Genomic DNA, 18934 nt, shown 5'->3' on the forward strand with positions numbered 1-18934 from the left:
AGGGTTGGACATGACGATCCATTGTGGTGCCTTCCGACTCTACAATCAGTGAATCTATGAAAACTCTATCCCCTGAACAGAGCTTGTTGTAATCCCAGAGGGGAGAGAAGCCACACATTCCATGAAGTACACAAAGGCTCGTCTGTCAATCTGTTTTATTTGGGTGCCACTTCAATATACAGCAAAAACTGTGTTAACCGGCACCTTACAAGCCAGCATGCTCTGTTAACCAGCATGCTGGCTTATAAGGGGAAAGTGAAACCAGAAGTGCCCACTGTAACACTTTCAGTTTCTCAGATCCCCCACGGCCTGGGGGAAAACAGCTTGCACTGCTGAGCCCCCAAGGCCTGGGGGCATAGCAGGTTGTGCGGGTCCCCCCTCCCTGTCCTTCGGAGCCCACAGGGCCTGCGGGAGGGGCGGCAACATGGCAGGAGGGGCGGCAACACCCCAGATGTGACGGGACAGGCATATTTTGTTATCTGGCACCCTCCATTCCCTGTGGGTGCCAGATAACAAAGCTTTTACTGTAATAGTGATGGGTGGCAGTGTTACTTCTAAGACAGCCAATGGCCAGACTCTCAGCAGGTATCATCGCAAAGTTCAGATGATTTATCTTCCTCTTTTACTTACTCAAAAGCAGTAGCTCATTGAGACTAGAAGGAACCTATTGTAATATAGGACTGCTTTTCAATTTTTTGAGATCCTAGGCTGAATACTGTGTTCCTATATATGTGTGTACATACACTCTCTCACACACAATTTAAAACCAGTTCTGTTTACTGATGCACCTAAAATATAACTCTTTTCCATGTCCCTTGATGCAAAAAAGTAACCTGTTTCTCTGTCATGGCAATAGAACTGCTTACATGAAATAGCTTGTGATCTAGTGAATTTCACAAAAACATTTATTATTTGGGCAAAGAGAAGCAGGATCCTCCTCCTGGTACTGAGTGGTATGGAATAGCATTTACTGATGTCCATGAGTATAGCCGACTTTATAAAATGAAGTCTTGGAAATCTTGGACATATTTAAAAATTTTTTTTTAGAACTGTTGGCAAGGGCTTGACAATTGCAATAAAGTCAAATTCCTTTTTCTAAATAATTTGGCATATTTAAGTAACAAACCCAGCTGAAAATATTTCTTAGTCTATGGATAAATAGTTCTTGGATCTTGATTTTACTTTGGGTCCCCAGTCAGCTAAGGGGCATTCTCAGCCAGGGGAGCGCCTTGGAGCTAAAGGCTCCATGTGCTTCCTGCAGCTGGAAGTGCCTCTCACCTGACTGGGGCTCCTGACCAGGGGAGTGCATGGTGCATGGGGGCTCTGATCAGCTGGTTGGGGCTTCCAGCCACAGGACTGCATTATGCACTCCCTTAGTTTAGACTCCTGATCAGCTGACCAGCATTCCCAGCCACCGGAGCCCACAGGAGTCTCGAAAGGGCCTCTGGTGTTCTTCAGAGTCTGGGAGCTCTGGCCACGCATTCAGTGAAGGTGCAATACGAACCAACCACACAGTTATCACACTTTTTTGTGTAATAACTTGGTGGCTTATTCCTTGTTTTATCATGCCAATTGAACTAACTTGTGGCCAGGTTACTACTTAATATACGATTGACTAGTTAATTACATCTTAAATGCAACATCTGTCAGGGGCCTTAGAGAGAGACATGTAGTATCCCAGGTTTTTGTTTCCAATTTTTACATTTATTGTGCATTTTATAGAGAACAATCCTCAAAGTGTTTCTGAATATGTGCCACAAGGTGGCAGCCAGCTCAAAAATATAATGTGAAATGTTGTGTTTTGGATTCAAGGACAGAATGAAAAAAGGGAAAATATATTTTGCATTTAATTGAACAGCTGTGGTGTTTAGAAACTTCTTCTTTGACAAGTTGGTATTTTTACAGCTGCTGATGTTATTGTTAGAACTGTCTCATTTTTATGTTTCTAAGTGACAGGCAACACTTTTGAAAATATATACTTCTCTCAACCAGGGAAGCACTTCTTAACTTAAATCTAGTTCTCCTTATCTTATTTTTTTTTATTAATCTTGTCTCTTTTCTTCATATCTTATGACCAAATTGTGCAATGATTCCTGGAAGGAAAGTCCATTTTTCCACAATGTGGAAAAATATAAAAGACTTGGGGACTAGGTGAGATTGTCCTCTTGCTCTCATAATCTATAACCTGTACAGTTTAAAAATCTATTTTCTGCCCTCCAGATCCTTTCCTATAATCATGTATTGCTTTCTAGCATTCCCTGTAGTTTACTTATCCCATCACTGATCTGTTGGGAAACAGAGTTCCAGGCCCAAGCAGGAGGATATTGAGGTTTTACACATCAGTTTTCTTAAGTTCAGTTCAACTTTTGTCCATAAACCTGTAGGTTTTTACTTTGTCTGCAACTGTAATCAGTGAGGCTATAGGGAAATTTGTGATAGTTTTCCTCAGCTGCAAGTTTGAAATACTGTGTTGCTTGGGCAGCAACCCTCAGTGTTTCCCTAAATTTGGTCAAATGTGGTTGGGTAAGCAGCACCTTATTGCTAAAATCTACTTCATGTCCAGAATTCTTCACCTTGGTCATGATCCCAGAGAGTTCCCACAGTGTGTTCAAGTTAAAGTATGCTGGCTTGAACATACTTTTGCTGCTGGGCCACTAAAATATATAGAGATACATGTCAGATACTATGGTTGCAGTTGAAGATGCACACCTGTTAGTAGTTCCTGCCTTCTCTTTTGCCCATTCAAAATCTCTGGGACATGTTTTTGAAAGTTTGGTAAAATGCAGTTTGTGCATCCAAAAGCCTTTTTCCCCCCCTTTCCATTAAGTGACTTTATTGGTGCATGTGCAAGTTACTCAAAGCCTACAAATATGCATTAAGATTTGCACAAAATGTAGTAAAACAAAATATTAAAACATGCATTCATGCTTTGAATCTTCTGTCTTCTGCATGTGAAAGGTTACTATAACATCAAATGTCATATGCAAACATTTACTGCGTATTGGAGTTGCTTTGCCATAGTAGGTTAAGCTCTGCATTGTAATAGATAGAATGGAAAGACACATTACAGTCATCTGCCTTAGTGATAATTATGAAAAGTGCTCTGTTTTATATATTTTTTTCGAAACAGTTTCATGTGTCTACTTTCACTGGACCTTGAATGCTAGGCTGAAGAGGAAGCTGACATAAATTGTGTTTTAACCAGGCATAACTTGGATATAGGATATACCTCAGGGGTGTCAAACCCTTCCTCCTGGATGAGTCACTGGACAGGTTTGCAGGTTGGATTGGGACCAACCCCCTGTGCCAGTAGCAATGCCCATGGCACACAGTCCAGCTTATATACTGCATGCAACATGAGCCAGCCCTGCTCCAGGGCTTGCAGTGCATGTGAGATGCAGGCTGGATCTAGCACTGCATACAGTGCAGGCTATCCAAGGTGTATGCTATGTGTGGTAACTGGTGATGAGACTGTCCCCATGCACTGACTTCAGTGCACAGAGGTGGCCTGGGGCCCATTCCAGACCAGAGCCAGCACACAGGACTGATCTGGCATGGCGATGCATGTAATCCATGCCCTGGACTGACACTGCTGTATGCCCCATGCATAGGGTAACTATATGGGACAATGTGAAATCCAAGATGCTGCCTGCCCCTGCCACTCCCCCTCCACTGCTGCAGGGAGTCAATGGTCCCTTAATGACCCATTGTTCTTTACTTCACAAGTGTTAACAATCACCTGTGAAGTAGCAATTAGTGTTAGGACTTCCTGTTTCGCAGTTTCTACTGCTCAGCCACCGTGCTGGGGACACTCATTTTAATTTTCACCTTTGGGACATGACTGGCCTCTGAAATCAGGGACTGTCCCAGTCAATCTGGGACTAATGGTCACCCTACCCATACGGCATGTGGAGACACTCCAGTGACCCATGGGCCATATGTTTGACGTCCCTGATATAGCTTATCCTTAGTGTAATTGTTTTTTTCTTTTTTCACTGTTGCAGATATGCAAAGCAAATTGAAGCTGGTTGAAAAAGTGAAAAATTCTCATTAATTTTAATATATATAGGTTTCATATCATAGCACATGTCAGATCATACTCCCACCTTGCAGGAATGTTTTGAAAGAGATCAGTTTAGTATGGGTGTAGTTTTTAGGTTTTGTCTACACCGGGAAAGGTTTGCTGGAATAGTTACACTGGCAAGCCCTCCTACTGTAGTCAGCATCTCCTACTGGCAAAAACATGCTTTGGCTGGCATAGCTCATACCACTTTCCTGAACAAAATAAGCTTATAATGCCAAAGAGTTCTTCTTTGGCTGGTATGAATTCATGTGTACTGGAACTTTTGCCAGTATAAAACATGTCATTACAAATTCACCCTCATTATATTGACAACAGATCCTAGTATAGATTTGGTATAAGATTGCCAATTGCAGACAATTGCCACTCATGGGAACTTATTTATTTATTCCTATGGAAGACAGCAGCTGAATGACAGAACAAGAAATGTTTTAAGTTAACTAGTTCCCTGATACTACCTTTGTTACCTTAAGTGTTACTCGGAAGCTTTCCAAAGATCAGAGCTAGGTGCCTGGTTTTTCATTTAAGAGGAGTTAAGTCCCTGTCATTTATGTCTTTGAAAACTTTCTCCCTACGTATTAGCTTTTATACTGCTTTTCTGAAGCTTGAAACTGTTGTTTTTCCCTGTCCCTGCAAAAAAGACATTGTGTTAAAGTATATATTTTAATTGCCTTGTGAGAGTAGAGTGCTCATATTTGGCAGTAAAATGCCCGTTTGTAAGAATTTTAGGAATAACGGCCCTAAGTCAACTGAGAGTAGGTTCAGGCTAGACAGCAAGAGGCACTACTTCACAGTCAGGGCAGCTGTGATCTGGAACCAACTTCAAAGGGAAGTGGTGCTCACCCCTACCCTGGGGGGTCTTCAAAAGAAGGCTAGATCATCACCTTGCCTGGGGTTGTTTGACCCCAGCATCCTTTCCTGCCCATGGCAGGGGGTCAGACTTGATGATCTGCTCAGGTTCCTTCTGACCCTACCGACTATGAAACTACCCAGTAGGGAGTAAAAAGAAAGGTCTGCATATATGCAAGCATTTCCCCACGTGCAAAATTTTTTCAGTAATATAGGTGACTTACGTCTTTTAGCTACCTAGATCAGAGGTTTCCAACCACTGTGCTGTGGCCCAGTACCAGGCCACAAAGGGGTAGCTTCCGGGTTGTGGCACAAGCCCCCTGCTCAGACCCCCGTCTGTCTGCCTGGGCGAGTGGCTTCTGCTGCCAAAAGTCACATGGGGTTAAAGCTGGGCTGCAGGGCAGCCCTGGGAGGGAGGCAGCTAGATCCATGTGGCCTGTCCCACTTCTGTGGCCGGTCCGCAATATAAAAAAAGTTGTGAACCACTGATCTAGATTGATTTATAAGGCAGGGATACCAAACTCATCAGGCCCCATGGGGTGGATGAATGGCATGGGGCTGGCCAACAGGCTGGCCCACCCCGCATGCCAGTTCCAGCATGTGTCCTAAGCTGGCTTGGCTTGGGCACTGCATGCAGTGCGCAGGTCCAATCCAGCACTCGTGGCATATGAGTCAAGTCGGAGATTCATGGGCAGCAGCGCTGTGCGCCACATGGTAGGGCTTGCATGCTGGATCCAGGCTGCAGGCTACATCTTTGACACCTATATCTTGACATAAATTATTGTAAAGGCTGCCATGAAAGCTTGACTTACCAGCAGCAGTCAAATCTTTAAGAGCAAGACTCCCCTTGCCCCCATTTGCATATTCAAAATAAAGGGACAATTTTAATATTCCTGTTTGAAATCATTTTTATTAAAGTTTATATAAATAACTGTCTTATTCTGCTCTTATCCCGCACTCATTTTCTTTGATTTTTTTGTGACAGTGAGCAACTAACTAAGATTTTTCTTAATTTTATTTTGGGTTAACTCGATTTTATCTATTGTATTAGCTGTTTTACCACAGCTGTGCAGTGTCCTTATACACTCTGTATTTTTACATAAAGTCATAAGTGGACACATTCATGTTTCAAAAAACTCTAATATAACCATGTAAAATTGCTATATAGATATACTGTCCTGGTTATATTGTCTTATTGTATACATAAAATGGATTATGAAGATAAAGATTTTGTAATTAAGATAATCTGTAATCCTCCTTTAAACTTTGTTAGAAAGCTTTTGCAGGTACAGTCTCATTTACTTTTTGTAAGAAGACTTAATAACATAGTTTTAAGAAACATCTCATTTTACACCCCTTATTTAAAAAGGCAAATCTCTTCCACTGATCACAAGTAATGGAAAAGAAAATGGAATGTATTTAGTTAATATTGTGTATTTATTATATTTCTACCAAGATTTTCAAACTATTAATGTTTGTGTCTGGTTATTTTTGTTTTTTAAATCTTAGTGATCTTCTCTCCCCCAGGGAGAGAGGGAGAGAGAGAGAAGGGGGGGTGCTCACCAGCCCCCCTCCAGTAGGGCAGGGTCCCCCAAATCCCGGGCAGGGCCCCCTTATTTGCCCTAGAGCAGCTTCCTCGACGGCAGGCCCACTGCGCATGCGCGCAGTTTAAAAGGGCCCGCCGACCGGGAAAAAGCTCAGTTAGACGCGGGAGCGGCGAGAGACGCGCGGGTGAAAGCTCGCTGCGCCCCCGCTCCCCCGAAGCCCCCCAGAAACCCTCCAGCAGCCGCGGAGCCCCCCGCTGACCCCCAGCGCGGCCGGGGTAAGCGGGGCCCGTGGAGAGAAGGGGCTAACCCCCTTAGTGTGTGTGTGGGAGGCGGCAGCTGAGTGGAGCCGGGCCGGGTCAAGCCCCGCCCAGGCCCCTACTTCGCCCAGCCCCCCAGGGAGCCACGCGACCGGAGCCGCACGAACAGGCTGCACAAACAGGCGCGCTTCTCTGCCGGCGCGTGAGTTAGCGTGGAGTTCGTGCGGAAGGGCGTGCGGGAGGGCGCCAGACCCTGCCTGCGCACCCCCCAGGGTAGACAGTCCCAGCCGTAGCCAGCCTACCTGAGGCATGACACGGATGGGCACGCGCCGCACCCCGAGGGTCCCCTCGGGCTCCGCGGCCCCCCCCCTCTGGCACCTCAGACACAGCCACCCAGACGGAGCCCCTGGTTCCGGGCTCCGCGCAGACGGAGCCCCTGGCTCTTGGCTGCGGGGGCTGCCTGTCCCTTTTTCAGGCTCTGGAGCCTGAGAGCATGGCGACCTCCCCTTGCGGGGTCTGCTCCCTTTTGGGGTCTCTGGCGCGCCAGCTGGAGGAGCTCCAGGCCACAGTCCACAGACTGCGTGCCATCAGGGACTGCGAGCAGGAGATAGACTCCTACTGCCAGGCCCTTCTCCCCCGGGAGGCAGAGGGTAGATCACAGTCTCGCTCCAGGCCAGAGGAGGACTCTGGGACCTCCTGCTGTGTCCAGCCAGGGGCACGGACCAAGGTGGTCAAGGGCCCTAAGGCCCGCCGCACCAAGGCCCCTCCCCCGCCAGAACTGAGCAACAGGTATGCACCTCTTGCTGCCCCAGCAGAGCCTGCTGAGTTGCCGGCCCCCACAGGCAACATGGGCCCAACTGCAACTCCCGGCCCTGCTCTCCCCAAGACAAAACGTAAGGTGTTTGTTGTGGGAGACTCCCTCCTGAGGGGGACGGAGGGGCCAATCTGCCACCCTGACCCCTTAGCCCGGCAAGTCTGCTGCTTCCCAGGGGCCCGCATCCGGGACATTGCAGAGAGGATCCCCAAGCTCCTCAAACCCACAGACCACTATCCCATGCTCCTTATTCATGTGGGCACCAATGACACGGCTCGGAGCACTCCCAGCCAGGTCATGAGGCGCTACAGGGATTTGGGAGCGGGGCTTAAGGGTCTGGGGGCACAGGTGGTGTTCTCGTCGATCCTCCCAGTCTCAGGCTATGGGCTGAGAAGGGACAGGAGGATCTATGTGGTCAACCAAAGACTGCGGCGCTGGTGTCGTCAGGAAGGCTTTGGCTTTCATGACCACAGCCCGCTCTTTGGCGAGAGAGGCAGCGAGCTGCTGGGAAGAGATGGTCTCCACCTCTCTCCCCTAGGGAGGAGGCTCTTCTCAGCCAGACTGGCTGACCTGCTCCACCGGGCTTTAAACTAAGCCCGCTGGGGGACGGGGGGACTACCGCCAATGCTGGCCCGCTGAACAATCCTTGCAAAGCCAGCGGATCACGGCACTCAAGGGAGCCCGCCCCAGCCCTGGTAAAATCTGTGGGCAAGGAAGGAGCCCCCCAGGGGGCACTTGCCTGCCTGTACACAAATGCCAGGAGCTTGGGGAATAAGCAGGAGGAACTCATCCTCCTGCTCAGTGCAAACAATTACGATGTCATAGGGATAACGGAGACCTGGTGGGACTCCACCCATGACTGGACCACGGGGATAGATGGCTATACCCTGTACAGGAGGGATCGTGTAGAGAAAAGGGGCGGGGGTGTAGCTCTCTATGTTAAGGAAAGTTACGCGTCCCTGCAAGCCGATATTGGCGACCAGGGTGGACGGCTGGAGACCCTCTGGGTTAAAATCCGTGGGGAACACGGCACGGGGGACACAATGGTGGGAGTCTATTACAGACCTCCCTCCCAAAGTCCTGAGCTAGACCAGGAGTTTGCCCAGGAACTGGCTGAGGCAGTTTGCTCCAGGACCATGGTTGTCATGGGTGACTTCAATTACCCAGACATCTCGTGGGAGGATCGCTCAGCAAAATCTGAGCGGTCGCAGAGCTTCCTCTCGTGCGTGGATGACCTCTACCTGACTCAAGAAGTCTATGGGCCAACGAGAGGCAAAGCACTGCTCGACCTGGTGCTGGCTACTGGGGAGGACCTAGTCGGCGACCTAGTGATCGATGGGAAGCTGGGTGACAGCGACCACGAGCTGATCACCTTCACCATCCGCCGAAAAGCTGGCAAGTCAGTCAGCAACACGCAAGTCCTTGACTTCAGGAAAGCCGACTTTGACAAGCTCAGGAGGCTTGTCAGTGAGGCCCTAAGGGACTGTGACCACAGGGAGAGGGGAGTTCAAGAAGAGTGGTTGCTCCTCAAGGGAGCGATCCTCAATGCACAAACTAAGTCTATTCCATCTCGGAGGAAAGGCAGCAAGAGGGCACAGCAGCCCCCCTGGCTCTCCAGGGACCTAGCAGACCTCCTGAGGCTAAAAAGAAAGGCCTACAAAGGATGGAGGATGGGAGTCACCTCCAAGGAGGATTATTCTGCACTGGTCCGGTCCTGTAGGGAGCAGACCAGGAAAGCCAAGTCTACAACTGAACTCCAGCTAGCTTTGAGCATCAAGGACAATAAAAAGTCCTTTTTCAGATATGTGGGGAGCCGGAGGAAAAGCAGGGGCAACGCTGGACCCCTGCTGAACCAGATGGGGCAACTGACAACTGACGCCCAGGAAAAAGCCAACCTATTAAATAGGTACTTTGCGTCGGTCTTTCATCAGCCCCATGGGACGCCTGTGCCTGCTACAGGGCCGGGAAGTCCGGGTGAGGGTGATCCCCTGCCCTCCATTAATGCTGACTTTCTGAAGGAAAATCTTGAGAAGCTGGATACCTTCAAGTCAGCCGGCCCTGACGATCTTCACCCCAGGGTACTCAAGGAGCTGGCGAGCATCATAGCCCAGCCTCTAGCGCGGATCTTTGAAAACTCTTGGCGCTCTGGTGTAGTGCCCGAAGACTGGAAGAAGGCCAACGTGGTGCCTATCTTCAAGAAAGGGAGGAAAGTGGATCCGGCTAACTATAGGCCCATCAGCCTGACTTCTATCCCGGGGAAGATCTTAGAAAAGTTTATTAAGGAGGCCATCCTTAATGGACTGGCCGACGCCAACATCTTAAGGGATAGCCAGCACGGGTTTGTTGCGGGTAGGTCTTGCTTGACCAATCTCATTTCCTTCTACGACCAGGTGACCTATCACCTGGACAAGGGAGATGAGATTGATGTCATATATCTTGACTTCAAAAAAGCCTTCGATCTGGTTTCCCATGATCGTCTCTTGGAGAAACTGGCCAATTGTCGCCTTGGGTCCCCCACGATCCACTGGCTGGAAAATTGGCTCCGGGGTCGGACCCAGAGGGTAGTAATTGATGGAAGTCACTCATCGTGGTGTCCGGTGACCAGTGGGGTCCCCCAGGGCTCTGTCCTTGGACCCATACTGTTCAACATCTTCATTAACGATGTGGACACTGGAGTCAGAAGCGGACTGGCCAAGTTCGCCGATGACACCAAACTTTGGGGCAAAGCATCCACGCCAGAAGACAGGCGGGTGATCCAGGCTGACCTGGACAGGCTCAGCAAGTGGGCGGATGAGAATCTGATGGTGTTCAACGCCGATAAATGCAAGGTTCTCCACCTTGGGGAAAAAAAACCCGCAGCATCCTTATAGGCTCGGCAGTGCTATGTTGGTTAGCACTATGGAAGAAAGAGACTTGGGGGTCATCATTGACCACAAGATGAACATGAGCCTGCAATGCGATGCTGCGGCTAGTAAAGCGACCAAAACGCTGGCTTGCATCCATAGATGCTTCTCAAGCAAATCCCGGGACGTCATTCTCCCCCTGTACTCGGCCTTAGTGAGGCCGCAGCTGGAGTACTGCGTCCAGTTTTGGGCTCCACAATTCAAAAAGGATGTGGAGAAGCTTAAGAGAGTCCAGAGAAGAGCCACGCGCATGATCAGAGGTCAGGGAAGCAGACCCTACGATGACAGGCTGAGAGCCCTGGGGCTCTTTAGCCTGGAAAAGCGCAGGCTCAGGGGTGATCTGATGGCCACCTACAAGTTTATCAGGGGTGACCACCAGTATCTAGGGGAACGTTTGTTCACCAGAGCGCCCCAAGGGATGATGAGGACAAATGGTCACAAACTACTACAAGATCGTTTCAGGCTGGACATAAGGAAGAATTTCTTTACTGTCCGAGCCCCCAAGGTCTGGAACAGCCTGCCGCCGGAGGTTGTTCAAGCGCCTTCATTGAACACCTTCAAGATGAAACTGGATGCTTATCTTGCTGGGATCCTATGACCCCAGCTGACGTCCTGCCCTTTGGGCGGGGGGCTGGACTCGATGATCTTCCGAGGTCCCTTCCAGCCCTAATGTCTATGAAATCTCTGAGCTTTAGTGCCGTGATGTACATAAATTGGGTATGTTTATATTGCAATCCAGAAGCATGGCTACAGTTTATATAGACCCGAACTTACTTTTAATTGGCCAACTTGGGTTCTAATAGCAGTGCAGCTGCAAGCAGTACACGGTTTGGCAAACCCACATGAAACCCAGGCTAAATACTTGGGTATTAAATAAATACAGTGCATTTACTGAACTGTATGTTATCGTGGCTATTTCTGCTATCAGTGCCTGACCTGGCTAGTTTTTAGTTTGACTATGTGTGTACAAACTTTAGTCCTTCCTCCTGGATTGCAACACAGACACCCAGAAACAGCCTGGAAAATGCACCAGAGGTAAACATGTACTGGATTAAGTGTGGCTTCCTTTAATCTCCAGAATGATTTGCATCCACAATATATAAGATAGGAAATAAAAGGGAAGAACAGATGGTGTTGTATTGGCAATATAAGCACACAATTATTTCTTTCTCAATTTTACCTTTGTGGATAAAAGGCTGGACGTTGCCATTATGGACATAACCAGTGTAATGGAGGCTGGTATGTGTTTCAGATGTAATAGGGGTTTTGTAACTTTCCAGAGATCAATGAAAAGATCACAAATGCCACGTGGGAGTCAACGTTTCTGCTTATTAGGACTTGGGACTTACTGGGCTAGAATACTGTAGTTGTAGTACACATTTTTTACAACATGATATTAAGCAACCTTCTGTAGTAAAATAGCCTATTTTTATTCCTCTTTCTATTAGTGACGACTAATTGAAATCATCAGTCTCTCTTTCTTCCTTTTTTTTATTGGACATGTATTAGTCAGTGCATCTTTTAATCATGCTACGGTACAACCAATGCTGGAGGGACAATACTGCCTCTGTGTTCTGTGGAAAACAATGAGCACTCTTCCTGTATCTCTGCTGACAAATACTACGGTGTTCTTTCTTCCTCCTCCCTGCACCATATCACCTCTTCAAAAAAATGCCGCTGTTCCAAAATAATTGAACACCTGTTGATGCACCTGGAAGAAAATCTAAGTAAGGAAAGTATAATTTTGAAAAGCACATGAATGTGTGTTTTCTGAAATTGGCTGATGAAAATTTCAAATCAGTTTCTCCTGTTCCCCTCCCTGCAAATATTGAAATGTAAATAGTACTGTTTTAGACATGTGAACCCATGTCTTAATTAAACATATTTCTGTTTCATCTTAAATTCAATGATCTTTCTTTGGTTGGTTTAAAATGGCTTTTGTAGAAAGCAGTTTCAGCTGCAGGGAAATGAAATATTTTTCCAACTCCAACAGCAAAAAGGTTTTTAAATTATTTAGAGTTACAATTACTCCATATCATTACCACTGAATGTTTGGCTTTGGTGTGTGTATCATTACTGTTATTTTAACATTTAGTCTTTTGTCTTGGGAATGGGTGGTTCTTTTTAATCTGCTTCTACTTAAATCTCATTGGAGGGAGTTGTATTTTGTTATGAGGTAAGGTTTCAAATTATTTATTGGCACAGGTCTTCCCAAATGAAAAAGATTTGCCAAGGAGAATGCAAGATTCTACTTGAAAACTAGCCTATGGAGATCTTTACATGTCTTCTTATTGCTTTTTGTGTTATACATTGTTTTATGCAATGCTTGTCATTTTTTCCATTATGAACTAAATAATCAAATGTGGTGTTTTTAGTTATTTAACTATATATAATTGGTTTATCCCACAGCTGCATATTAACACTTGTCAATATTGTCTTGGCCTTTTGGTAACGATCCCGTGTAGCATCTGTGTTTAATCTGATGCACTCTGTGTCCAGGGACTACATGGTACATTTGCAGGGGGGGTGAGGCTTGGTGATTTCACAGGTCTTTTCCGTCTCTAATGTCAGATTTATTTCTGATTTAGGAGATTAGTCCTCACCATGCCTCTTTAAGCTTTTCCCAGTGATTTATAAGCAGTCAAGAGAACAGATTAGGGAAAAGAAAAAAGGAAAAACTTATGTGAAGTAAAACTTAAATGTCCTGATGGGGTTTATGTAAACCTTTTTTCAGAGCCTCTCAACTTTGTGTAAAACAAATATTTAACTTTCAGTGGGATCAATCTGTCAGTCAAGTTTATAGAAAATTAATTGTATTTTAACTTTCCCATTTTAACAATTAAAAGGCTTTAAAATATATTTTGCATATTTCAGCTTTTAGTTTTCTTCAGAATTTTTTAAAAAGCTTGCAAGTAGTGTATTTTCCTTTATTACAGAGGAATTTTTATTTTTTGCTTTCTCTTTGGGATGGGGAAAGGAAATCAGTGGGAGAGGGGGTATACAGATGTGTATAAATCATCCACACACTGGAAAGTAGTCTGCTACATATGACATAACTACATACACATGAAAAAATCCATCTTTTTTTTAAATATATATTTACAGATATGTGTGACATTGGCCGTCCAAACTGCTGTTAACATTGGCTACAAAATTTATTGCATTACACTTGTTAAGGGTTTGCAGTGTTATGATTTGTAGTCATAGAAATGAGAATGTTTAGTCGGGTCAACTGTTTTTCAACCTTGTAATTGCATATGACAGAATTGATCAAATAAATCAGCTGAAGATTTTTCAGAATTGTTAGTGTTTATGGGTTGTTCCTGTAATGTATACGGGTCATAACCAGTTCAGGACTTCAGAATGTTTAGCACTGTGTAAATGTGTGGTTCAGGTTGGTCTCTGTTTCATAGTTGGTAGGGTTGGAAGGGACAAGAGCAGATCATCAGGGGGTCGGACTTGATGATCTGCTCAGGTCCCTTCCGACCCTACCAACTATGAAACTAAGTCCGACCCCCTGCCATGGCAGAAAAAAGTACTGGGGTCAAACGACCCCAGCAAGGTGTTCATCTAACCTCCTCTTAAAGACCCCCAGGGTAGGAGCGAGCACCACTTCGCTTGGAAGTCGGTTCCAGGTCCTAGCCGTCCTGACTGTGAAGTAACGCCTCCTGATATCTAGTCTGAATCTACCCTCTGCCAGCTTGTGACCGTTATTTCTAGTCACTCCTGGTAGTGCTCGGGGGAACAGGGACTCCCCCAATGCCTGCTGGTCCCCTCTGACTAGTTTGTAACAGGCCACTAGATCCCCACCCTCAGCCTTCTCTTGTGGAGGCTGAACAGGTTCAGGTCCCTTAGCCTCTCCTCGTAGGGCCTGCCCTGCTGCCCCCTGATCATGCAGGTGGGCCCTCCTCTGGAGTTCGTCAGAAAACCCCCCGCTCTCCGTGCCTATGTTAGACTGGGATTTAGAGCTTGAGATTTAGGCTTAGACACATAAGTACCCCATTGTTTATAGGTTACTGGATCTCTTTTCTGACACAGTTACCAGAAGAGGAGCTGTTCATTGTTTCAGTGAAAGATCTCTCCCAGGAAAAGGGAACTCTGGGTTCTATTCTTGCCTCAGGGTGGAGAGGGACTGTGATAGGGAGTGGGAAAGAGGTGGGGAGAAGTTAAAACTCATATCTGCTGTCTTCCAGAGAAGCCTGGGAACTGGGGGACCTTAGGTTCTGGTCTTTGCTTTCAAGGCTGTTTCTGTGTTTTGTATTAAATAGTCTCATTGGATAAAATGCATAAACCCGTATACAAGAAAAAACTAGACACAAGAAGATAATGAAAAAGATGTTCAATTTTCCAATTTTATTGAGTCTCTGATTAGGTAAGCCTGTTTTGCTCCTTAATAAGATCCATAGCACACAGAGACCATTTACCAAACAAAATCTACCTGATCGTTATGCTGGAGGGAAGACATTTACATCCTGAGTTTATATGCTTCCTTTGCTGTCTTTCACTTCATTTGCAATATTGGCATGTCTGTCCAATTAAGGGAGGAAGTGTATGTTCTGTACTACCATTTTTTATGGAGAGATACAGTTTTGAAATCTTAAAAGAAGAATGCAAGGAATAAAAATAAAAGCCTGAAGCCAACTCAAGTGCACAAAAATAGGCTTAGGTTAAACCAACATATAATTTGATTGTTCTTTTCTATTCTGGTACTTAAACATAATAGATGAGCCAATGGACTGTCTAATTGGTGTTTCCTAGAATAAAAGTTAGGGCTGCAGTTGATTTATAATTGCACTCAAGAACATTTTCCAAGTCGATCAGAGTAACTTGTCTCGTGGACAGGAAGTAGTCATTTCCTAAAACGTGCATCACCAGCACGAAAGCAAAACATAAGAACTGAAATCAACTTCCTTTAGCAAACAATATTGCACAGAAGGACAAAGTTTTAGTGACCAGTTTAGGTACTAGGATTTTCATTTTATTAATTCCACAAGAGAGCTCAGTACCACTATAAATGAATAACCAACCTTCCACCTCTTCCCCACTCCAGATTACAGTAGAGCCTAATGTCACTTCCTTACTAGTTTTTGGTTTCATGTATATGTGCATGTGTAGATAGATATATTTAGCAGGACTCTATTAATTAAAAAAAAAAAAATCATTAGTTACTAATTTTCATATTATTTGAGCATGTTTAAAATAACCCACTTGAAAAAACTAACTAAAAGTTTTGTCTGCACGTATAACTTCTCAGACCATGTTCTCAAGTCATAACTAACATCTTTTTAGTTTAAAAATAGCAATCCAAATATTAGGATGCATAGAATGATTGCAAATGCAGGAATATATTTAGAATTAATGGTTCAGTCTCACTGGGAATTCTGACCCCATCACTCATTGTCCAGTCTTCAAAGGGATATTCCAAAATTAGAGGGACAGAGAATAACAAAAAGAATTGTAGGGATGGGAAAAAATTCTCGTGAATATAAACCAAAAAAAATTAGGTATTTTATCTTTGAAAAGAAGACTGAGAGGATAAGATAAACCTAATGAATGGGAAATGAGCGTAGTGCAATTGAAAGGCAGAAAATTCAAAACTAAAGCCACTTACAACATGCGGCTAACCTTGAACCTTTGGGGTCACGATTTTTGTTTAGTCCTGATAACATTTACAGAGGATGTTTACAACTATTCTGCTATTATAGGAGTCAGTGACAAAAGATTTTAGAAGAAATACTGATACCCCATACTTTAAGGCTTTAGTCAACTGCTAGACTACTACGTGTTAGGTGAGACCTACACTGGAGTCAAATTTTTCTACCTATGCCTACTGTAGGGTTCTTGTGCTTTCCTGTGGAATATCTCAAATCTAGCCAGTGTCAGCCACAGGATGCTGAAGTGGGTAAATTGCAAATTTGGTTTCTTATTGAAATTACTCCTTCCTGTGTTCATGTAGTCTTCTGATAAAAGATGTGCTAGGTAAATGTGTAAATGGGAAACCTCTAACGGAAAATCCAGGGAGATACAGAAAAACAGCCTTATGTTCTTTAGTGCTGTGTATTTTGGGTATGGTATGGGATGAGATGTAAAAATGAGGCCTAATTAATTAATTAAAAATGCTAAACACCTGAAAGATGGTGCTTCCCAGGAGTCTGGGGATTTAAAATGATTATCTTTCTAGATTCTGTTTTCAGCAAACACGCTTCTGTATTCATAAATTCTAACACAAAGCTTTAATCTAATAAATTTATTATTTAACAGTTACTGCCTTGTAGGGCTGTTGTGCACTCTTAAATGACTCTGAGTTTAGACAGCTGTTGTGTTTAGAAAGCCAGAAGGTAGTGTAGTTAGTGGAAAATGAAAAAAAATAATATGAATTTAGAGTTGCTAAGACTTAGATTTTGCAAAGGTATTTAAGCAGCTTGCTCTTGGATACATCCGCAGGTTTGTGCAAGACCCAGTGAGGCAGCAGGGGTCATGAGACAACGCCTTGTAATAAGTTGTAGTCTTGCAAAGATCTCGAGTCTAAAAGAATTGTCAGTTATTTCTCTGGCAAATAATGTTCTCCCACACTCATTCCTTATTCCAGTCCCTGAGGAAGGTTAGACCTTTCTTGTCTTTTCTATGGAGAAGACAACATTTTTAGCTTTTGCCATTTCTACTAGAGTCATCATCTCCTTCCCTCCTGAACTCTGGTTTTTGCTAAAAACTACGGCCCTCTTGGAATGTTTAATGATTGTTTCTTGGCAGAAATGTCAAGGTTTGCATCAGTACAAAGGCAGGACTGCATCAATGCAAATTTGATAAAGAGAGGCAGGCGTAGTGTCAGTCACAAGTCAGTTTGTGACACTTTCCATTTATTTACATATCTGTGTATTCTTCTGTTCCTCAATATTTTCTGTGTTCACTTCTTATTGCAGTTCAGAGCTTTCCTTTCCCCTTTACTGTATCTTTATGTGTCTGTCTGTGCTTGTAATGTTTTTTCCTTATCTTATGTAGATTCTTATAATTGTTACAGAACTCTACTGAAGATGGAGAAATAGGGAAGAAAGAGAAAATAGCTCATGTTTTTGTCTATTGTTAGAATTTTTCCCATCATCCTGTGTATTGTTCTTCGTTCTATTAATCTTAGCCAAATTGTTTCAATTGATAATCATGAATTAAGAGGAAAAAATCTTTAGTTGAAATTCTTTGAGGGCATTATTGCTGTATGTTTTTGTCTTTTGCCTTCACATTTTGTTTTACCATTTTCATGGGTCCAATTTTGGCTAGCTTTTGGTTAATTTTTACTAGTCTGGATTTGTTTCATTCACTTCTGAAAAAGGTGTTTGCTGGCTAATTATTGAATACTTAGACTAATTAGAATGTTATTTTTTTCAGTGCATTAAAAATTCCTAAATCTGTAATGTTTTCATTTTGGCTATTCATAGCTGCATCAGGCAGATGTGATGGTGATAGGTAGCATCAAACCAGAAGAGATTCCAATCAGTTGGATAAAGCCTGGAACTACCATTGTTAACTGTTCTCATGATGTTTTATCAGGTAAGAGTGGTTAAAATTGAGTACCATTTTAAAGAAAAATATATATACAACACATTGCTGCAAAAATTACACATTTGTAACAGTGCCCATAAAAATCAATGCATATAAATTGTGTGTGTTTGTGTGTGTGTGTACGTAAAGTTTTTTCATCCTTCATTTACCTGACATTTTTGAGGAAGGGATTATTCAACTGTTGATGCAAAGACTGGAAGGGATCTCCTGGGTCCCTTGATCCAATCTCCTGTTTTATTGCATATACCAGTTATGGGTTTTCCTCGTAAAATTACCGAGTTCCATCTTAAGTGGAATTTATTTCCATCTGTTTTACCGCTATAGTCCTACAGTTTAAGTAGCTATTCTGTCCCTGACATATTTACCCCTCTGATGTGTGTATATAGATAGCAATCAGAATCCTTCTCAGTTATTAGGTTTTTGTTATTGTTTTGTTTTTTTGGCCAAACTCTTCCTATGTCCACCTGTCAAGACACCCCTTTTCTAGTCAACATACTAGTGCCATTTGTAAAAAGACTCTGCTTTTTCTTTGTGAAAGTTATCTTATGTCCTAGGATCTCATTTGCCTTTTTCACAGCTGCATGTTATGGCAGGCCATTGACATCCTTTGATCACACACAAAGGGCCTTCCTTTTCAGTCGCTTCCAACTGATGAGCTCACAAGTTTATTAGTGAAGTTAGTGTTAGTTCCTGGGTTGATAACCTTGTATTTTTTAATTATTGACTTCCATCCCATTTCCACTTTTCTGGTTTTCTGGGTTGTCCGGTTCCTTCTTTATGATATTCTTATCCTCCCCTCTGTTAACAATACCTCCCAACTCTGTCAGGAAATTTCATCAGCATACTTTAGGTCTTATGCTAAAGCCATTAATAAATATATTAAACAAGAGCAGCCCCAAAACTGATCCTTGTGGAACTCCGTTAATAGC

General features: G+C 44.1%; 1 protein-coding gene across 5 annotated transcripts in view; it reads left to right on the forward strand.

The window, feature by feature from the left end:
• Positions 1-18934, forward strand: part of MTHFD1L (methylenetetrahydrofolate dehydrogenase (NADP+ dependent) 1 like) — a 291886-nt gene that overhangs the window by 20457 nt on the left and 252495 nt on the right. For 4 of the 5 annotated variants that reach the window (XM_059714036.1, XM_019488330.2, XM_014605534.3 and 1 more), the window contains exon 8: positions 17882-17993. In XM_059714036.1, coding sequence (XP_059570019.1) covers positions 17882-17993 — 112 coding nt within the window. Of the gene's footprint in view, positions 1-11745; positions 12179-17881; positions 17994-18934 lie in introns of those variants that run through there. The other variant, XM_059714040.1, reaches the window with a different exon arrangement.

The sequence above is a fragment of the Alligator mississippiensis genome, chromosome 1, assembly GCF_030867095.1.
Source record: "Alligator mississippiensis isolate rAllMis1 chromosome 1, rAllMis1, whole genome shotgun sequence".
Lineage (NCBI taxonomy): Eukaryota > Metazoa > Chordata > Crocodylia > Alligatoridae > Alligator > Alligator mississippiensis.